The sequence below is a fragment of the Coregonus lavaretus genome (genome assembly GCF_964263955.1).
Source record: "Coregonus lavaretus genome assembly, chromosome: 9".
NCBI classification, from domain to species: domain Eukaryota; kingdom Metazoa; phylum Chordata; class Actinopteri; order Salmoniformes; family Salmonidae; genus Coregonus; species Coregonus lavaretus.
Window position 1 is genome coordinate 1,250,536 of NC_139996.1, and position 19,522 is coordinate 1,270,057.

The 19,522-nt window shown below is 45.6% G+C and overlaps 1 protein-coding gene across 2 annotated transcripts in view; it reads left to right on the plus strand.

The window, feature by feature from the left end:
- Positions 1 to 10,809: 10,809 nt before the first annotated feature.
- LOC311134939 (E3 ubiquitin-protein ligase arih1-like) overlaps positions 10,810 to 19,522 on the plus strand; it is a 63,346-nt gene continuing 54,633 nt past the window's right edge. Inside the window, exon 1 of one of the 2 annotated variants that reach the window (XM_084168705.1) lies at positions 10,810 to 11,096. In XM_084168705.1, coding sequence (XP_084024831.1) covers positions 10,932 to 11,096 — 165 coding nt within the window. In that variant the 5' untranslated portion in view covers positions 10,810 to 10,931. The remainder of the gene's footprint in view (positions 11,097 to 19,522) is intronic. The other variant, XM_084168706.1, reaches the window with a different exon arrangement.

The following is a 19,522-nucleotide window of genomic DNA, read 5'->3' on the forward strand; positions in this document are numbered from 1 at the left end:
TGTACAAACTATGGCATAAGGGGACGACGAGCGGATAAGAGGCAATCCGTAATTTCGACATTAATTAGCGATCTAGGACGGACGTAGTCAATATAACTATTTGTTCAGCACGTTTGAAATGTACAGCGACAGAATTCAGAACATGGGCCGTCCTTACAGTGTTCTCCCTGTACACCAAGTCAGAACTGTAGGATAAATAAAGGGGGAATATAAGCAGACAATGAAAGCTCTTACAATATTCAATGATTACATTTCTCTAAAACAGGTTATAGGCTACATGTGCAGCACCAAGTCAAATCAAATCAAATCAAATGTTATTTGCTACATGTGCCAAATACAACAGGTGTAGACATTACAGTGAAATGCTTACTGACAAGCCCTTAACCAACAATGCATAAAAATAAAAATAAAAATAAAATAGTGCAAATAGTCTGGGTAGCCATGATTAGCTGCTCAGGAGTCTTATGGCTTGGGGGTAGAAGCTGTTGAGAAGCCTTTTGGACCTAGACTTGGCGCTCCGGTACCGCTTGCCATACGGTAGCAGAGAGAAAAATCTATGACTAGCGTCTTTGACAATTCTTAGGGCCTTCCTCTGACACCGCCTGGTATAGAGGTCCTGGATGGCAGGAAGCTTGGCCCCAGTGATGTACTGGGCAGTACGCACTACCCTCTGTAGTGCCTTGCGGTCGGAGGCTGAGCAGTTGCCATAGCAGGCGGTGATGCAACCAGTCAGGATGCTCTCGATGGTGCAGCTGTAGAACTTTTTAAGGATCTGAGGACCCATGCCAAATCGTTTCAGTCTCCTGAGGGGGAATAGGCTTTGTCGTCAGAACAGTAGGCGAAATTAAGAGGGGTAAATAGACCAAATTATTAGGGTGAGGCACATGGGCTATTAACAGCTTACTACACAACATACACTTAGTATTACTTTCTTAGCTACAGTATACATATCTCCCTGGCATATTACATCATTTATGCAGCAGCATACTATACATTTTTGGACTCACCTTGTTGTGCTGTGCTCACTTGATCAGGAAGGAGGCGTGGCCACTTGAACAGGAAGGAGGCGTGGCCACTTGAACAGGAAGGAGGCGTGGCCACTTGAACAGGAAGGAGGCGTGGCCACTTGAACAGGAAGGAGGCGCGGCCACTTGAACAGGAAGGAGGCGTGGCCACTTGAACAGGAAGGAGGCGTGGCCACTTGAACAGGAAGGAGGCGTGGCCACTTGAGCAGGAAGGAGGCGTGGCCACTTGAACAGGAAGGAGGCGGTCCTTATTGGGCATCAAAGAAAGAGAAAGACGCCGGATTTACATTTCTGAGTTGGAACCGTTCAAAACGTCTCCGTCGGAGCTGGTTTATTCCTGACTTCCCAGTTGTCTTGAACTCACTGAAGTCACATTTTCGCAGTTCTGAGTTCACAGTTGTTTCGAGCGCGGCACAAATCATGCTTAATTTACAGCATGGCCAATGTCGACTGTTTATCATTTAAAACTTGGAAAATAGCACTTAGTCCCAGATTTGGGACCACACAGCCACTCCACTGAAAAGCAGACTAGTGATTGCTTTGCAATGCTTGCAGTTAGCCACTGATTCCTTCCAAACCACTCATTGTTGATTTTTCGATTTACAACTTGTTGTGTAATGTTTATGTCCAATGGCCGATGAGCACCAATACATTTTATCTATAATTTCTCTACATATGACAAGGATTGAAAAGGATTTGCCAGTAAATTGTCTACTTGATTCATGATGATGACTGCTAGCTAAGATTTTGAAAGTATGATGTTGACATGATCAGTCCAATCAAAGCTACGGTAGATATAACGTGATTTGACGTCATTTTATCTCTGCCCAATGACCTTGAGCCTTCTTGGATGTGCACTTCTAATGTAACTCTATGGCAGCACCCAAGGGGCTTGAATGTTCTAGCTCTACCCTTAGATTGGGCGGTGACGTAGTGTCCCCATGAGTGACAGAACACTGAGCCAATCACGGCGCAACGCTCCGTATTTTCTGCTGGCTTGCCCCACCACCACAGAAAGCACTGAGCTAGGCTGAAACACCTGCATTTTGGAGCTGCCTTACTCAAGAAAACAAAAAAGAGACCATGTTTGTAAGCGGCTTTAATAACTCAGTGATATATATATATATATATTTTTTGTTGCTGGTTTTGGTTTCTTGTACTTCTTGTACGTTTTGGTTTCTTGTGCTTCTGAGGATCAGAAGAAACGTGTGTTGCGTCTCACCCGATTTGATCCGTTTGAAGTGTGGTGTGTGTCCCTTAGGAACAGGGCACCCCTCAAGGGGGTCATATCTGGACTCTCCTGGGAAGTAGATGTTGAAGAGATGAAAAATATTCCTGGAGTGATTGATGCACGTTGGATGAATCGGGTGGTGAATGAAGAAAAAGTGAAGAGTCTATCTGTTCTTTTGTTTTTTGATATGGAGTCTCTCCCTACTCAAGTGCAGTTGGGGTATATTAACTACAGAGTCAGAGCATCTATCCCAAGACCAATGCAGTGTGACACCTCGAAAGCTTTTGGTCATGTTTCAAGTGTTTGCAGAAGGGAGAAACCGAAATGTCCAAGTTGTGGAAAAGATCATATCATGTGTTATAAAAGTGATGAAAACGTGACATGTTGCCATTGTTTAATAATTAATAATAAATTGTGGTGGGAACCATGAAGCCACGTCTTCTGAATGCCCCACAAGGGTGAAAGAGAATGAGGTGGCCCTAGTCAGGGCTGTCCAGAACATTTCATATGCAGCAGCTGTTAAAAGGGTTGAAGGTTTGAGTGTTGCACCAGAAGAGTCCATGGTGGCGGATAGGCCTTCACTGCAGGCTGCAGGGGTTGCCTTTCACCAGCAGGATCCTGACATTTTAAAGGTTAAGAAGGTGGACTTTGTGGCCTTTATAGCTATGGTGATTAATAGCACTGCCAAGGTGGAGAGAAGGTCCAGGAAGATAGAAATCATTGTGGATGCGGCGGAGCGGTTCCTGGGGCTGAAAGATTTCTCTGCGAAGGAGTTACATGGAATATTGTCACAAGCCGTACCACCGTCTCAGGCCCTAGAGTCTGAGAAGGGAGATATGGAGATTTGAAAGAAGGAAGAAGTGGGAGTTTTGTTAATGTACTATTTTTATTTGGGTGGATTAAGTTAGTTTCCATGTCACCTATGGATTTTCTTTTTTTACCTTGTTTTGGTTTCAACCCGTCCAGTTGGTGGCGGCAATACACCTTTTCGGGTTGTAGTCCGCCATAAAACCGTCAGAAGAAGAAGAAGAAGAAGAAGAAGAACGAAGTGGAGGACAATGTGTGTGAGCGACGTGCCCGGCGCCGATTGGGACGGAGGTGTGAGTTTGGTGCGGAGAGCTCGAGTAAAGGACGACTAGGTAGCGAAGAAGGACTGAAGTTTGTTGCTCATATTTTATCGAAAGCGCTGTGATATAAGTGTAGAAAGGGAGAGTAGGAAGGTAAATGGAGTCCCTTGAGAAAGCAAGAAACAGATGTACAGTGGGGAGAACAAGTATTTGATACACTGCCGATTTTGCAGGTTTTCCTACTTACAAAGCATGTAGAGGTCTGTCATTTTTATCATAGGTACACTTCAACTGTGAGAGACGGAATCTAAAACAAAAATCCAGAAAATCACATTGTATGATTTTAAATAATTAATTTGCATTTTATTGCATGACATAAGTATTTGATACATCAGATAAGCAGAACTTAATATTTGGTACAGAAACCTTTGTTTGCAATTACAGAGATCATACGTTTCCTGTAGGTCTTGACCAGGTTTACACACACTGCAGCAGGGATTTTGGCCCACTCCTCCATACAGACCTTCTCCAGATCCTTCAGGTTTCGGGGCTGTCGCTGTGCAATACGGACTTTCAGCTCCCTCCAAAGATGTTCTATTGGGTTCAGGTCTGGAGACTGGCTAGGCCACTCCAGGACCTTGAGATGCTTCTTACGGAGCCACTCCTTAGTTGCCCTGGCTGTGTGTTTCGGGTCGTTGTCATGCTGGAAGACCCAGCCACGACCCATCTTCAATGCTCTTACTGAGGGAAGGAGGTTGTTGGCCAAGATCTTGCGATACATGACCCCATCCATCCTCCCCTCAATACGGTGCAGTCGTCCTGTCCCCTTTGCAGAAAAGCATCCCCAAAGAATGATGTTTCCACCTCCATGATTCACGGTTGGGATGGTGTTCTTGGGGTTGTACTCATCCTTCTTCTTCCTCCAAACACGGCAAGTGGAGTTTAGACCAAAAAGCTCTATTTTTGTCACATCAGACCACATGACCTTCTCCCATTCCTCCTCTGGATCATCCAGATGGTCATTGGCAAACTTCAGACGGGCCTGGACATGCGCTGGCTTGAGCAGGGGGACCTTGCGTGCGCTGCAGGATTTTAATCCATGACGGCGTAGTGTGTTACTAATGGTTTTCTTTGAGATTGTGGTCCCAGCTCTCTTCAGGTCATTGACCAGGTCCTGCCGTGTAGTTCTGGGCTGATCCCTCAACTTCCTCATGATCATTGATGCCCCACGAGGTGAGATCTTGCATGGAGCCCCAGACCGAGGGTGAATGACCGTCATCTTGAACTTCTTCCATTTTCTAATAATTGCGCCAACAGTTGTTGCCTTCTCACCAAGCTGCTTGCCTATTGTCCTGTAGCCCATCCCAGCCTTGTGCAGGTCTACAATTGTATCCCTGATGTCCTTACACAGCTCTCTGGTCTTGGCCATTGTGGAGAGGTTGGAGTCTGCTTATTTCTGGTATTTCTTTATTTTATGTTTCAAGCAAAATATAAGGTTTGCGCTTCTACTTCTAAAAATCCACCTTTCCAGAAATAAGTCTCTCACTGTTGCCGCTTGCTACAGACCCCCCTCAGCCCCGAGCTGTGCCCTGGACACAATATGTGAACTGATCGCCCCCCATCTATCCTCAGAGTTCGTACTGCTTGGTGACCTAAACTGGGATATGCTTTACACCCCGGCCATCATACAATCTAAACTAGATGCCCTCAATCTCACACAAATTATCAACGAACCTACCAGGTACAACCCAAAATATGTTAACATGGGCACCCTCATAGATATCATCCTGACTAATTTACCCTCTAAATACACCTCCGCTGTCTTCAACCAGGATCTCAGCGATCACTGCCTTATTGCCTGCGTCCGTAATGGGTCCGCGGTCAAACGACCACCCCTCATCACTGTCAAACGCTCCCTAAAACACTTTAGCGAGCAGGCCTTTCTAATTGACCTGGCCCGGGTATCCTGGATGGATATTGACCTCATTCCGTCAGTAGAGTATGCCTGGTTGTTCTTTAAAAGTGCTTTCCTCTCCATCTTAAATAAACTTGCCCCATTCAAAAAATTCAGAACTAAGAACAGATATAGCCCCTGGTTCTCCTCAGACTTGACTGCCCTTGACCAGCACAAAAACATCCTGTGGCGTACGGCATTAGCATCGAGCAGCCCCCGCGATGTGCAACTTCTCAGGGAAGTCAGGAACCAATATACACAATCAGATAGGAAAGCAAAAGCTAGCTTTTTCAAACAGAAATGTGCATCCTGTAGCACTAACTCCAAAAAGTTTTGGGACACTGTAAAGTCCATGGAAAATAAGAGCACCTCCTCCCAACTGCCCACTGCACTGAGGCTAGGAAACACTATCACCACCGATAAATCTACAATAATCGAAAATTTCAACAAGCATTTTGCTACAGTTGGCCATGCTTTCCACCTGGCTACCACTACCCCAGCCACCAGCTCTGCACCCTCCGCTGCAACTTGTCCATGCCCCCCCCCCCCCCCCCCCCCCCCCCGCTTCTCCTTCACACAAATTCAGACAGCTGATGTTCTGAAAGAGCTGAAAAATCTGGACCCCTACAAATCAGCTGGGCTAGAGGGGCTGTTGTCTGGACCTATGGCCGTCTCTATGGGGGTGCCACAGGGTTCAATTCTTGGGCCGACTCTTTTCTCTGTGTATATCAATGATGTCGCTCTTGCTGCTGGTGACTCTCAGATCCACCTCTACCAGATGACACCATTTTGTATACATCTGGCCCTTCATTGGACACTGTGTTAACAAACCTCCAAACGAGCTTCAATGCCATACAACACTCCTTCAGTAGCCTCCAACTGCTCTTAAACACTAGTAAAACTAAATGCATGCTTTTCAATCGAACGCTGCTGGCACCCGCCCACCCGACTAGAATCACCACTCTCGACGGGTCTGACCTAGAGTATGTGGACAACTATAAATATCTAGGTGTCTGGTTAGACTGTAAACTCTCCTTCCAGACTCACATTAAGCATCTCCAAACCAAAGTTAAATCTAGAATCAGCCTCCTATTTCGCAACAAAGCCTCCTTCTCTCATGCTGCCAAACATGCCCTCGTAAAACTGACTATCCTACCGATCCTTGACTTCGGCGATATCATTTACAAAATAGCCTCCAACACTCTACTCAGCAAATTGGATGTAGTCTATCACAGTGCCATCCGTTTTGTCACCAAAGCCCCATATACTACCCACCATTGTGACCTGTACGCTCTTGTTGGCTGGCCCTCACTACATATTTGTCGCCAAACCCACTGGCTCCAGGTCATCTATAAATCACTGCTAGGCAAATCCCCATCATATCTTAGCTCACTGGTCACCATAGCAACACCCACCCGTAGTCTGCGCTCCAGCAGGTATATCTCACTGGTCATCCCCAAAGCCAACACCTCCTTTGGCCGCCATTCCTTCCAGTTCTCTGCTGCCAATGACTGGAACGAACTGCAAAAATCTCTGAAGCTGGAGACTCTTATCTCCCTCACTAACTTTAAGCATCAGTTGTCAGAGCAGCTTACCGATCACTGCACCTGTACACAGCCATTCATCTTCTGCACATCTATCATTCCAGTGTTAATACTAAATTGTAATTATTTTGCACTATGGCCTATTTATTGCCTTACCTCCATAACTTGCTACATTTGCACACTGTATATATATTTTCTGTTGTATTTTTGACTTTATGTTTTGTTTACCCCATATGTAACTCTGTGTTGTTGTTTTTATCGCACTGCTTTGCTTTATCTTGGCCAGGTCGCAGTTGTAAATGAGAACTTGTTCTCAACTGGCTTACCTGGTTAAATAAAGGTGAAATATACACTGCTCAAAAAAATAAAGGGAACACTAAAATAACACATCCTAGATCTGAATGAATGAAATAATCTTATTAAATACTTTTTTCTTTACATAGTTGAATGTGCTGACAACAAAATCACACACAAATTATCAATGGAAATCAAATGTATCAACCCATGGAGGTCTGGATTTGGAGTCACCCTCAAAATTAAAGTGGAAAACCACACTACAGGCTGATCCAACTTTGATGTAATGTCCTTAAAACAAGTCAAAATGAGGCTCAGTAGTGTGTGTGGCCTCCACGTGCCTGTATTTCATTTACATTTTAGTCATTTAGCAGACGCTCTTATCCAGAGCGACTTACAGTTAGTGAGTGCATACAGTGGGGAATAAAAGTATTTAGTCAGCCACCAATTGTGCAAGTTCTCCCACTTAAAAATATGAGAGAGGCCTGTAATTTTCATCATAGGTACACGTCAACTATGACAGACAAATTGAGGAGAAAAAATCCAGAAAATCACATTGTAGGATTTTTTATGAATTTATTTTCAAATTATGGTGGAAAATAAGTATTTGGTCACCTACAAACAAGCAAGATTTCTGGCTCTCACAGACCTGTAACTTCTTCTTTAGGAGGCTCCTCTGTCCTCCACTCGTTACCTGTATTAATGGCACCTGTTTGAACTTGTTATCAGTATAAAAGACACCTGTCCACAACCTCAAACAGTCACACTCCAAACTCCACTATGGCCAAGACCAAAGAGCTGTCAAAGGACACCAGAAACAAAATTGTAGACCTGCACCAGGCTGGGAAGACTGAATCTGCAATAGGTAAGCAGCTTGGTTTGAAGAAATCAACTGTGGGAGCAATTATTAGGAAATGGAAGACATACAAGACCACTGATAATCTCCCTCGATCTGGGGCTCCACGCAAGTTCTCACCCCGTGGGGTCAAAATGATCACAAGAACGGTGAGCAAAAATCCCAGAACCACACGGGGGGACCTAGTGAATGACCTGCAGAGAGCTGGGACCAAAGTAACAAAGCCTATTATCAGTAACACACTACGCCGCCAGGGACTCAAATCCTGCAGTGCCAGACGTGTCCCCCTGCTTAAGCCAGTACATGTCCAGGCCCGTCTGAAGTTTGCTAGAGTGCATTTGGATGTTCCAATAGAGGATTGGGAGAATGTCATATGGGCAGATGAAACCAAAATAGAACCTTTTGGTAAAAACTCAACTCGTCGTGTTTGGAGGACAAAGAATGCTGAGTTGCATCCAAAGAACACCATACCTACTGTGAAGCATGGGGGTGGAAACATCATGCTTTGGGGCTGTTTTTCTGCAAAGGGACCAGGACGACTTATCCGTGTAAAGGAAAGAATGAATGGGGCCATGTATTGTGAGATTTTGAGTGAAAACCTCCTTCCATCAGCAAGGGCATTGAAGATGAAACATGGCTGGGTCTTTCAGCATGACAATGATCCCAAACACACCGCCCGGGCAACGAAGGAGTGGCTTCGTAAGAAGCATTTCAAGGTCCTGGAGTGGCCTAGCCAGTCTCCAGATCTCAACCCCATAGAAAATCTTTGGAGGGAGTTGAAAGTCCGTGTTGCCCAGCGACAGCCCCAAAACATCACTGCTCTAGAGGAGATCTGCATGGAGGAATGGGCCAAAATACCAGCAACAGTGTGTGAAAACCTTGTGAAGACTTACAGAAAACGTTTGACCTGTGTCATTGCCAACAAAGGGTATATTACAAAGTATTGAGAAACTTTTGTTATTGACCAAATACTTATTTTCCCCCATAATTTGCAAATAAATTCATTAAAAATCCTACAATGTGATTTTCTGGATTTTTTTTCCTCATTTTGTCTGTCATAGTTGACGTGTACCTATGATGAAAATTACAGGCCTCTCTCCTCTTTTTAAGTGGGAGAACTTGCACAATTGGTGGCTGACTAAATACTTTTTTTTCCCCACTGTACATTATATATATTTGTCATACTGGCCCCCCGTGGGAATCGAACCCACAACCCTGGCATTGCAAACGCCATGCTCTACCAACATCCCTGCCGGCCATTCCCTCCCCTATCCTGGACGACGCTGGGCCAATTGTGTGCCGCCCCATGGGTCTCCCGGTCGCGGCCGGCTACGACAGAGCCTGGATTCGAACCAGGATCTCTAGTGGCACAGCTAGCACTGCGATGCAGTGCCTTAGACCACTGCGCCACTCGGGATGACCGCCCTACAACGCCTGGGCATGCTCCAGATGAGGTGGCGGATGGTCTCCTGAGGGATCTCCTCCCAGACCTGGACTAAAGCATCCGCCAACTCCTGGACAGTCTGTGGTGCAACGTGGCATTGGTGGATGGAGCGAGACATGATGTCCCAGATGTGCTCAATTGGATTCAGGTCTGGGGAACGGGCAGGCCAGTCCATAGCATCAATGCCTTCCTCTTGCAGGAACTGCTGACACACTCCAGCCACATGAGGTCTAGCATTGTCTTGCATTAGGAGGAACCCAGGGCCAACCGCACCAGCATATGGTCTCACAAGGGGTCTGAGGATCTCATCTCGGTACCTAATGGCAGTCAGGCTACCTCTGGCGAGCACATGGAGGGCTGTGCGGCCCCCCAAAGAAATGCCACCCCACACCATGACTGACCCACCGCCAAACCGGTCATGCTGGAGGATGTTGCAGGCAGCAGAACGTTCTCCACGGCGTCTCCAGACTCTGTCACATGTGCTCAGTGTGAACCTGCTTTCATCAGTGAGAGCACAGGGCGCCAGTGGTGAATTTGCCAATCTTGGTGTTCTCTGGCAAATGCCAAACGTCCTGCATGGTGTTGGGCTGTGAGCACAACCCCCACCTGTGGACGTCGGGCCCTCATACCACCCTCATGGAGTCTGTTTCTGACCGTTTGAGCAGACACATGCACATTTGTGGCCTGCTGGAGGTCATTTTGCAGGGCTCTGGCAGTGCTCCTCCTGCTCCTCCTTGCACAAAGGTGGCAGTAGCAGTCCTGCTGCTGGGTTGTTGCCCTCCTACGGCCTCCTCCACGTCTCCTGATGTACTGGCCTGTCTCCCGGTAGCGCCTCCATGCTCTGGACACTACGCTGACAGACACAGCAAACCTTCTTGCCACAGCTCGCATTGATGTGCCATCCTGGATGAGCTGCACTACCTGAGCCACTTGTGTGGGTTGTAGACTCCGTCTCATGCTACCACTAGAGTGAAAGCACCGCCAGCATTCAAAAGTGACCAAAACATCAGCCAGGAAGCATAGGAACTGAGAAGTGGTCTGTGGTCACCGCCTGCAAAACCAGTCCTTTATTGGGGGGTGTCTTGCTAATTGCCTATAATTTCCACCTGTTGTCTATTCCATTTGCACAACAGCATGTGACATTTATTGTCAATCAGTGTTGCTTCCTAAGTGGACAGTTTGATTTCACAGAAGTGTGATTGACTTGGAGTTACATTGTGTTGTTTAAGTGTTCCCTTTATTTTTTTGAGCAGTGTATATTATTGAGCAGTGTATTATTATTATATTATATTATATTTATATATATTTTTTAAAGGGAGCTGTACTCCAGTCTAGTAGGTGGCGGTAATGCAACAAATTGGATGCCAACCGCCGTTAAACCTCATCGAAGAAGAAGAACCCGAAGAACAAGCGAAAGAGCGACCCGAACGTTTTCGTTTTGATCCGTTCCTCAGCAAGCAGGCTACCCATTCAAAGCCTGTATGCCTGCTTGTGACATCTCGATATTAACTTTGTAATGGACTCAGACGAGGGCTATAACTATGAATTCGACGAAGACGAGGAATGCAGCGAAGATAGCGGCGCAGGGGAACCAGGGGACTACCGCTTCGAAGTGCTGACTGCCGAGCAGATCCTCCAGCATATGGTGGAGTGTATCAGGGAGGTCAACGATGTGATCCAGGTGAGGTATTATTAGGCATGTCGGTGCAGGAAAGACTGGGGACGGTGGAAAGTTGACAGGCCACTACTACGCTGATGTTAGTTAGCCGTTAGTTCCTTAGTTGATCCATGGGAACTAAGGAACTAACCCAGGACAAATATGTTTGGCTAACATCTTGCATGTTGTCCAGTAAAGTTGTTTATCTGGCTTTTAGCTAAGTTAGTTAGCTATCAAACCAGCCAACAAGCTGGTTAGTTAAGTTAGCTAGCTACCTAGCTAGCGATGCCTGCTTTAGATTTGTATTATTATTTATCTGGAAAGAAACCTAGATGTGAACTAACCACCTAGGTAGCCAACTCATGCTAACTAACATGTATTGGTGCCTCCAAAACAAACTTTCTGTCATCAAGGTATCTGCCAGCTAGCCTGCCCGCCTCCAACATAACTATCATTTTGTAAGACTTCCAAGGATGTGCTGAGCTGACTGCGCCTCACTGCCCCTAGTCAGTTTCATAATAGCCCGCGTACAGAGGAACAGCATCATGTAGTGCCTCTGGTCTGATGAAAGAATCTAAGACCTAACACAGTCTGACCCACTAGTCTCTCTAGATGACTGGTTGCCTCCCAACAATGTAAATTATCAATGTTCCTCTGAGGTCTGGCGTTCTGAGACTAGATAACCAGGAGTTGGAATACTAGAAGTGTCCAGTATGCACCCTAGGTATGGTCCAGTATGCACCCTAGGTATGGTCCAGTATGCACCCTAGGTATAGTCCAGTATGCACCCTAGGTATAGTCCAGTATGCACCCTAGGTATGGTTCAGTATGCACCCTAGGTATGGTCCAGTATGCACCCTAGGTATGGTTCAGTATGCACCCTAGCTATGGTCCAGTATGCACCCTAGGTATCTGGATATTCCTCCCAGTGAATCAGAGAAAAACCAAAGGTTTCTGTAAAACTGTCATCTTGATACGAAGCAGTTGATGACTCCTCACTTCCCTTTTCTCATGCACAGGGGCGGGCCTAATGTGTAAGTCTCTACAGCAGAAGTCTCTCCACTTCTTTTAGATGCCAGATTCCCCATGCTGCTCCAACTGCTGCCTTCCTACATATCTACATATACACTACCCCTTTATGTGGGATGTCCATCCACATAGCCTGTGTAGCAATGCAATGATCCAGAGTGAACCAACCAAGCAGCTGGTCTGACCCCACATGATAGAAGCACATGTCCATGTTGATCAGTGTCATCTTACTAGCCTGGTTCCAGATCAGTGTCATCTTACTAGCCTGGTTCCAGATCAGTGTCATCTTACTAGCCTGGTTCCAGATCAGTGTCATCTTACTAGCCTGGTTCCAGATCTACTTGTGCTGTCATAACAATGACCATAGGAATTTGCAGCAAGACAGCTGATAGATAAATTTTGTATTTTAAGAATAATGACTAAAGGATTTCACCCCAAATACAGTATAAATGTGTGAACGGTGACAACAGCGGAAACAGATCTGAGACCTGGTCTTAACAAGACAGCACAAACAGATCTGAGACCTGGTCTTAACAAGACAGCAGAAACAGATCTGAGACCAGGTCTTAACCCTGGTTGTAGTGTAATACCCTGGTTGTAGTGTAATACCCTGGTTGTAGTGTAATACCCTAGTGTAATACCCTGGTTGTAGTGTAATACCCTGGTGTAATACCCTGGTTGTAGTGTAATACCCTGGTTGTAGTGTAATACCCTGGTGTAATACCCTGGTTGTAGTGTAATACCCTGGTTGTAGTGTAATACCCTGGTTGTCTGGTTGTAGTGTAATACCCTGGTTGTAGTGTAATACCCTGGTTGTAGTGTAATACCCTAGTGTAATACCCTGGTTGTAGTGTAATACCCTGGTTGTAGTGTAATACCCTGGTTGTAGTGTAATACCCTGGTTGTAGTGTAATACCCTGGTTGTAGTGTAATACCCTGGTGTAATACCCTGGTTGTAGTGTAATACCCTGGTTGTAGTGTAATACCCTGGTTGTAGTGTAATACCCTGGTTGTAGTGTAATACCCTGGTTGTAGTGTAATACCCTGGTGTAATACCCTGGTTGTAGTGTAATACCCTGGTTGTAGTGTAATACCCTGGTTGTAGTGTAATACCCTGGTTGTAGTGTAATACCCTGGTGTAATACCCTGGTTGTAGTGTAATACCCTGGTTGTAGTGTAATACCCTGGTTGTAGTGTAATACCCTGGTTGTAGTGTAATACCCTGGTTGTAGTGTAATACCCTGGTTGTAGTGTAATACCCTAGTGTAATACCCTGGTTGTAGTGTAATACCCTGGTTGTAGTGTAATACCCTAGTGTAATACCCTGGTTGTCACTGACAGTGTTGACACCAGAGACACCAGCGTGACACAGTACGTATGTCCCAAATAGCACCCTATTCCCTATATAGTGCACTCATTTGAGAGTTTTGGGACACTGTAAAGTCCATGGAGAATAAGAGCACTTCCTCCCAGCTGCCCACTGCACTGAGGCTAGGAAACACTATCACCACTGATAAATCTACAATAATCGAGAATTTCAACAAGCATTTTGCTACGGCTTGCCATGCTTTCCACCTGGCTACCACTACCCCGGCCACCAACTCTGCACCCTCCGCTGCAACTTGCCCATGCCCCCCCCCGCTTCTCCTTCACACAAATTCAGACAGCTGATGTTCTGAAAGAGCTGCAAAATCTGGACCCCTACAAATCAGCTGGGCTAGACAATCTGGACCCTTTCTTTCTAAAACTAGCAGCCGAAATTGTCGCAACCCCTATTACTAGTCTGTTCAACCTCTCTTTCGTATCGTCTGAGATCCCCAGAGATTGGAAAGCTGCCGCGGTCATCCCCCTCTTCAAAGGGGGTGACACTCTAGATCCAAACTGCTACAGACCTATATCCATCCTGCCCTGCCTTTCGAAAGTATTTGAAAGCCAAGTTAACAAACAGATCACCGACCATTTCGAATCCCACCGTACCTTCTCCGCTATGCAATCCGGTTTCCGAGCTGGTCATGGGTGCACTTCAGCCACGCTCAAGGTCCTAAACGATATTATAACCGCGATCGATAATAGACAGTACTGTGCAGCCGTCTTCATCGACCTGGCCAAGGCTTTCGACTCTGTCAACCACCGCATTCTAATTGGCAGACTAAATAGCCTTGGTTTCTCAAATGACTGCCTCGCCTGGTTCACCAACTACTTCTCAGATAGAGTTCAGTGTGTCAAATCGGAGGGCCTGTTGTCTGGACCTATGGCAGTCTCTATGGGGGTGCCACAGGGTTCAATTCTTGGGCCGACTCTTTTCTCCGTGTATATCAATGATGTCTGTTTCACCTAAATAAAGGTGAAATAAAATAAAAAATAAAAAAATAAAATTGGAAGAAGTAGTGCACTATATAGGGACTAGTGTACCATTTGGGATGAATTCAGTGTTGAGCCTCTCCTTAAATAGAGCAGGCAGTTCATCACCTGACCAGGTGGGTCATTGACAATGCTTTGCAAACAGTAGAAAGGAAATCTGCAACCCAAATCTATAACCTAGGGAACTTCTCAACCAAAAGTGGAAGCCCAGTGTCATCTAAACTACCTCCCTCTGTCATAATGCACAGCAGGTTTGGGATCAATCAATCCCATTTCTTTTATAAAGTGCAGAAACCTGAAGTGCCTAAAACCCCAAAGACCAGTGGCGAGGAAACCTGGACAGGAACCAGGCTCTGAGGGGTGGCCAGTCCCCTTCTGGCTGTACTGGGTAGAGAGGAACCAGGCTCTGAGGGGTGGCCAGTCCTCTACTGGCTGTACTGGGTAGAGAGGAACCAGGCTCTGAGGGGTGGCCAGTCCTCTACTGGCTGTACTGGGTAGAGAGGAACCAGGCTCTGAGGGGTGGCCAGTCCCCTTCTGGCTGTACTGGGTAGAGAGGAACCAGGCTCTGAGGGGTGGCCAGTCCTCTTCTGGCTGTACTGGGTAGAGAGGAACCAGGCTCTGAGGGGTGGCCAGTCCTCTACTGGCTGTACTGGGTAGAGAGGAACCAGGCTCTGAGGGGTGGCCAGTCCTCTACTGGCTGTACTGGGTAGAGAGGAACCAGGCTCTGAGGGGTGGCCAGTCCTCTACTGGCTGTACTGGGTAGAGAGGAACCAGGCTCTGAGGGGTGACCAGTCCTCTACTGGCTGCACTGGGTAGACCAGAGGAACCAGGCTCTGAGGGGTGGCCAGTCCCCTTCTGGCTGTACTGGGTAGAGAGGAACCAGGCTCTGAGGGGTGGCCAGTCCTCTTCTGGCTGTACTGGGTAGAGAGGAACCAGGCTCTGAGGGGTGGCCAGTCCTCTACTGGCTGTACTGGGTAGAGAGGAACCAGGCTCTGAGGGGTGGCCAGTCAATTCAGGAAGTCATTTGAAGTACAATTTTTAAAAAAAATGGAAGGACCTTTTAAATAAATAGCTTCAACTTTTCAGTTGAGAAATTATTGAAAATAGATGCCATTGAGTTGGAATTTCAGTTTAAGCTGCATCCTGAATTGACTGCCTTAAATTCGAATTGACCCAACCAGTCCTGAACCATGTCCAAAGGGAGGATTGAACTGTTCATAGGAAGGTTTGCTGGCACTCACATATCAACAATGTTATGAGTTATTTTTCAGAGTCGGATTTGTCAGGCACTCACAAAGATCATCAATTTTATAATAATGACTAGTGTTTTAATTATGTAATAACTGCACTATACGTATAAACCAGTCCTAGTAAACAGATCTGTGGTCAACTGTTACACAACAGTCATTCTGTGGACCCTTTTCCTAGTGTATCCCAGGATTATAAACTGGGTAGTTTGGGTCCTGGATGCTGATTGGCTGAAAGCCGTGCTTTATCAGACAATATTTTGTATTTATTATGGATCCCCATTAGTTCCTGCCAAGGCAGCAGCTACTCTTCCTGGGGTTTATTATGGATCCCCATTAGTTCCTGCCAAGGCAGCAGCTACTCTTCCTGGGGTTTATTATGGATCCCCATTAGTTCCTACCAAGGCAGCAGCTACTCTTCCTGGGGTTTATTATGGATCCCCATTAGTTCCTGCCAAGGCAGCAGATACTCTTCCTGGGGTTTATTATGGATCCCCATTAGTTCCTGCCAAGGCAGCAGCTACTCTTCCTGGGGTTTATTATGGATCCCCATTAGTTCCTGCCAAGGCAGCAGCTACTCTTCCTGGGGTTTATTATGGATCCTCATTAGTTCCTGCCAAGGCAGCAGCTACTCTTCCTGGGGTTTATTATGGATCCCCATTAGTTCCTGCCAAGGCAGCAGCTACTCTTCCTGGGGTTTATTATGGATCCCCATTAGTTCCTACCAAGGCAGCAGCTACTCTTCCTGGGGTTTATTATGGATCCCCATTAGTTCCTACCAAGGCAGCAGCTACTCTTCCTGGGGTTTATTATGGATCCCCATTAGTTCCTGCCAAGGCAGCAGCTACTCTTCCTGGGGTTTATTATGGATCCCCATTAGTTCCTGCCAAGGCAGCAGCTACTCTTCCTGGGGTTTATTATGGATCCCCATTAGTTCCTGCCAAGGCAGCAGCTACTCTTCCTGGGGTATATTACGGATCCCCATTAGTTCCTGCCAAGGCAGCAGCTACTCTTCCTGGGGTCCAGCAAAATTAAGGCAGTTACACAATTTTAAAAACATTACCATACATTCACAACATATTTCACAGCACATTAAGTGTGTGCTCTCAGGCCTCTACTCTAATACCACATATATACAACACAAAATGCATGTGTACATGTGTGTATAGTGTGTATGTTATCGTGTGTGTGTATGCATGTGTCTGTGCCTGTGTGTGTCTCTTCAGTCCCCGCTGTTCCATAAGGTGTATTTTTATCTGTTTTTGAAATCTGATTCTACTGCTTGCACCAGTTACCTGATGTGGAATAGAGTTCCCTGTAGTCATGGCTCTATGTAGTACTGTGCACCTCCCATAGTCTGTTCTGGACTTGGGGACTGTGAAGAGACCTCTGGTGGCATGTCTTGTGGGGTATGCATGGGTGTCCGAGCTGTGTGCCAGTAGTTCAAACAGACAGCTCGGTGCATTCAACATGTCAATACCTCTCACAAATACAAGTAGTGATGAAGTCAATCTCTCCTCCACTTTGAGCCAGGAGAGATTGACATGCATATTATTAATATTAGCTCTCTGTGTACATCCAAGGGCCAGCCGTGCTGCCCTGTTCTGAGCCAATTGCAATGTTCCTAAGTCCCTCTTTGTGGCACCTGACCACACAACTGAACAGTAGTCCAGGTGCGACAAAGCTAGGGCCTGTAGGACCTGCCTTGTTGATAGTGCTGTTAAGAAGGCAGAGCAGAGCTTTATTATGGACAGACTTCTCCCCATACTAGCTACTGTTGTATCAATATGTTTTGACTGTGACCGTTTACAGTCCAGGGTTACTCCAAGCAGTTTAGTCTCCTCAACTTGCTCAATTTCCACATTTGTTTATTACAAGATTTAGTTGAGGTTTAGTGAATGATTTGTCCCAAATACAATGCTTTTAGTTTTAGAAATATTTAGGACTAACTTATTCCTTGCCACCCATTCTGAAACTAACTGCAGCTCTTTGTTTAGTGTTGCAGTCATTTCAGTCACTGTAGCTGACGTGTATAGTGTTGAGTCATCCACATACATAGACACACTGGCTTTACTCAAAGCCAGTGGCATGTCGTTAGTAAAAATTGAAAAAAGCAAGGGGCCTAGACAGCTGCCCTGGGGAATTCCTGATTCTACCTGGATTATGTTTGAGAGGCTTCCATTAAAGAACACCCTCTGTGTTCTGTTAGACAGGTAACTCTTTATCCACATTATAGCAGGGGGTGTAAAGCCATAACACATACGTTTTTTTCCAGCAGCAGACTATGATCGATAATGTCAAAAGCCGCACTGAAGTCTAACAAAACAGCCCCCACAATCATTTTATCATCCATTTCTGTCAGCCAATAATCAGCCATTTGTGTAAGTGCTGTGCTTGTTGAATGTCCTTCCCTATAAGTGTGCTGAAAGTCTGTTGTCAATTGGTTTACTGTAAAATAGCATTTTATCTGGTCAAACACCATTTTTTCCAAAAGTTTACTAAGGGTTGGTAACAGGCTGATTGGTCAGCTATTAAAGGGGGCTTTACTATTCTTAGGTAGAGGAATGGTCTTGTATGTCTTCCATTTCCTAATAATTGCTCCCACAGTTGATTTCTTCAAACCAAGCTGCTTACCTATTGCAGATTCAGTCTTCCCAGCCTGGTGCAGGTCTACAATTTTGTTTCTGGTGTCCTTTGACTGCTCTTTGGTCTTGGCCATAGTGGAGTTTGGAGTGTGACCGTTTGAGGTTGTGGACAGGTGTCTTTTATACTGATAACAAGTTCAAACAGGTACCATTAATACAGGTAACGAGTGGAGGACAGAGGAGCCTCTTAAAGAAGAAGTTACAGGTCTGTGAGAGCCAGAAATCTTGCTTGTTTGTAGGTGACCAAATACTTATTTTCCACCATAATTTGAAAATAAATTCATAAAAAATCCTACAATGTGATTTTCTGGAGAAAAAAAATCTCAATTTGTCTGTCATAGTTGACGTGTACCTATGATGAAAATTACAGGCCTCTCTCATCTTTTTAAGTGGGAGAACTTGCACAATTGGTGGCTGACTAAATACATTTTTTCCCCACTGTATGGCAAAAAGGAGTGGCAATATTGTCCACTATTATCCTCAGTAATTCTCCATCCAAGTTGTCAGACCCCGGTGGCTTGTCATTGTTGATCGACAACAATACTTCTTTCACCTCCTCTACACACACTTTACAGAATTCAAAATTACGATGCTTGTCTTTACTAATTTGTTCAGATGTACTTGGATGTGTAGTGTCTGCGTTTGTTGTCATGTCATGCCTAAGTTTGCTAATCTTGCCAATGAAAAAATAATTAAAGTAGTTGGCAATATCAGTGGGTTTTGTGATGAATGAGCCGTCTGATTCAATGAATGATGGAGCTGAGTTAGCCTTTTTTCCCAAAATGTAATTTAAGGTGCTCCAAAGCTTTTACATTTTGCAGACGCTCTTATCCAGTACATACATTATTTTTTATTATATATATATTTGTTTCATACTGGCCCCCCGTGGGAATCGAACCCACAACCCTGTCGTTGCAAACGCCATGCTCTACCAACTGAGCTACATCCGGCCATTCCCTCCCCTACCCTGGACGACGAAGTTATCTATAAAAGTGATGCCAACAGGGCTACATTAGTATTTTAGTGTGTAATGCTGAATCTTTCACAGCTGACGATGGTACTGGACCTGAAATAATTGGCCTCTTTTTGGAATCTTTCGGAGCTAGAATCAGTTCTTTAAAATCCATTTTTTACCAGTCCTCCTGATGTCGTTTGACCCCACAGTGTC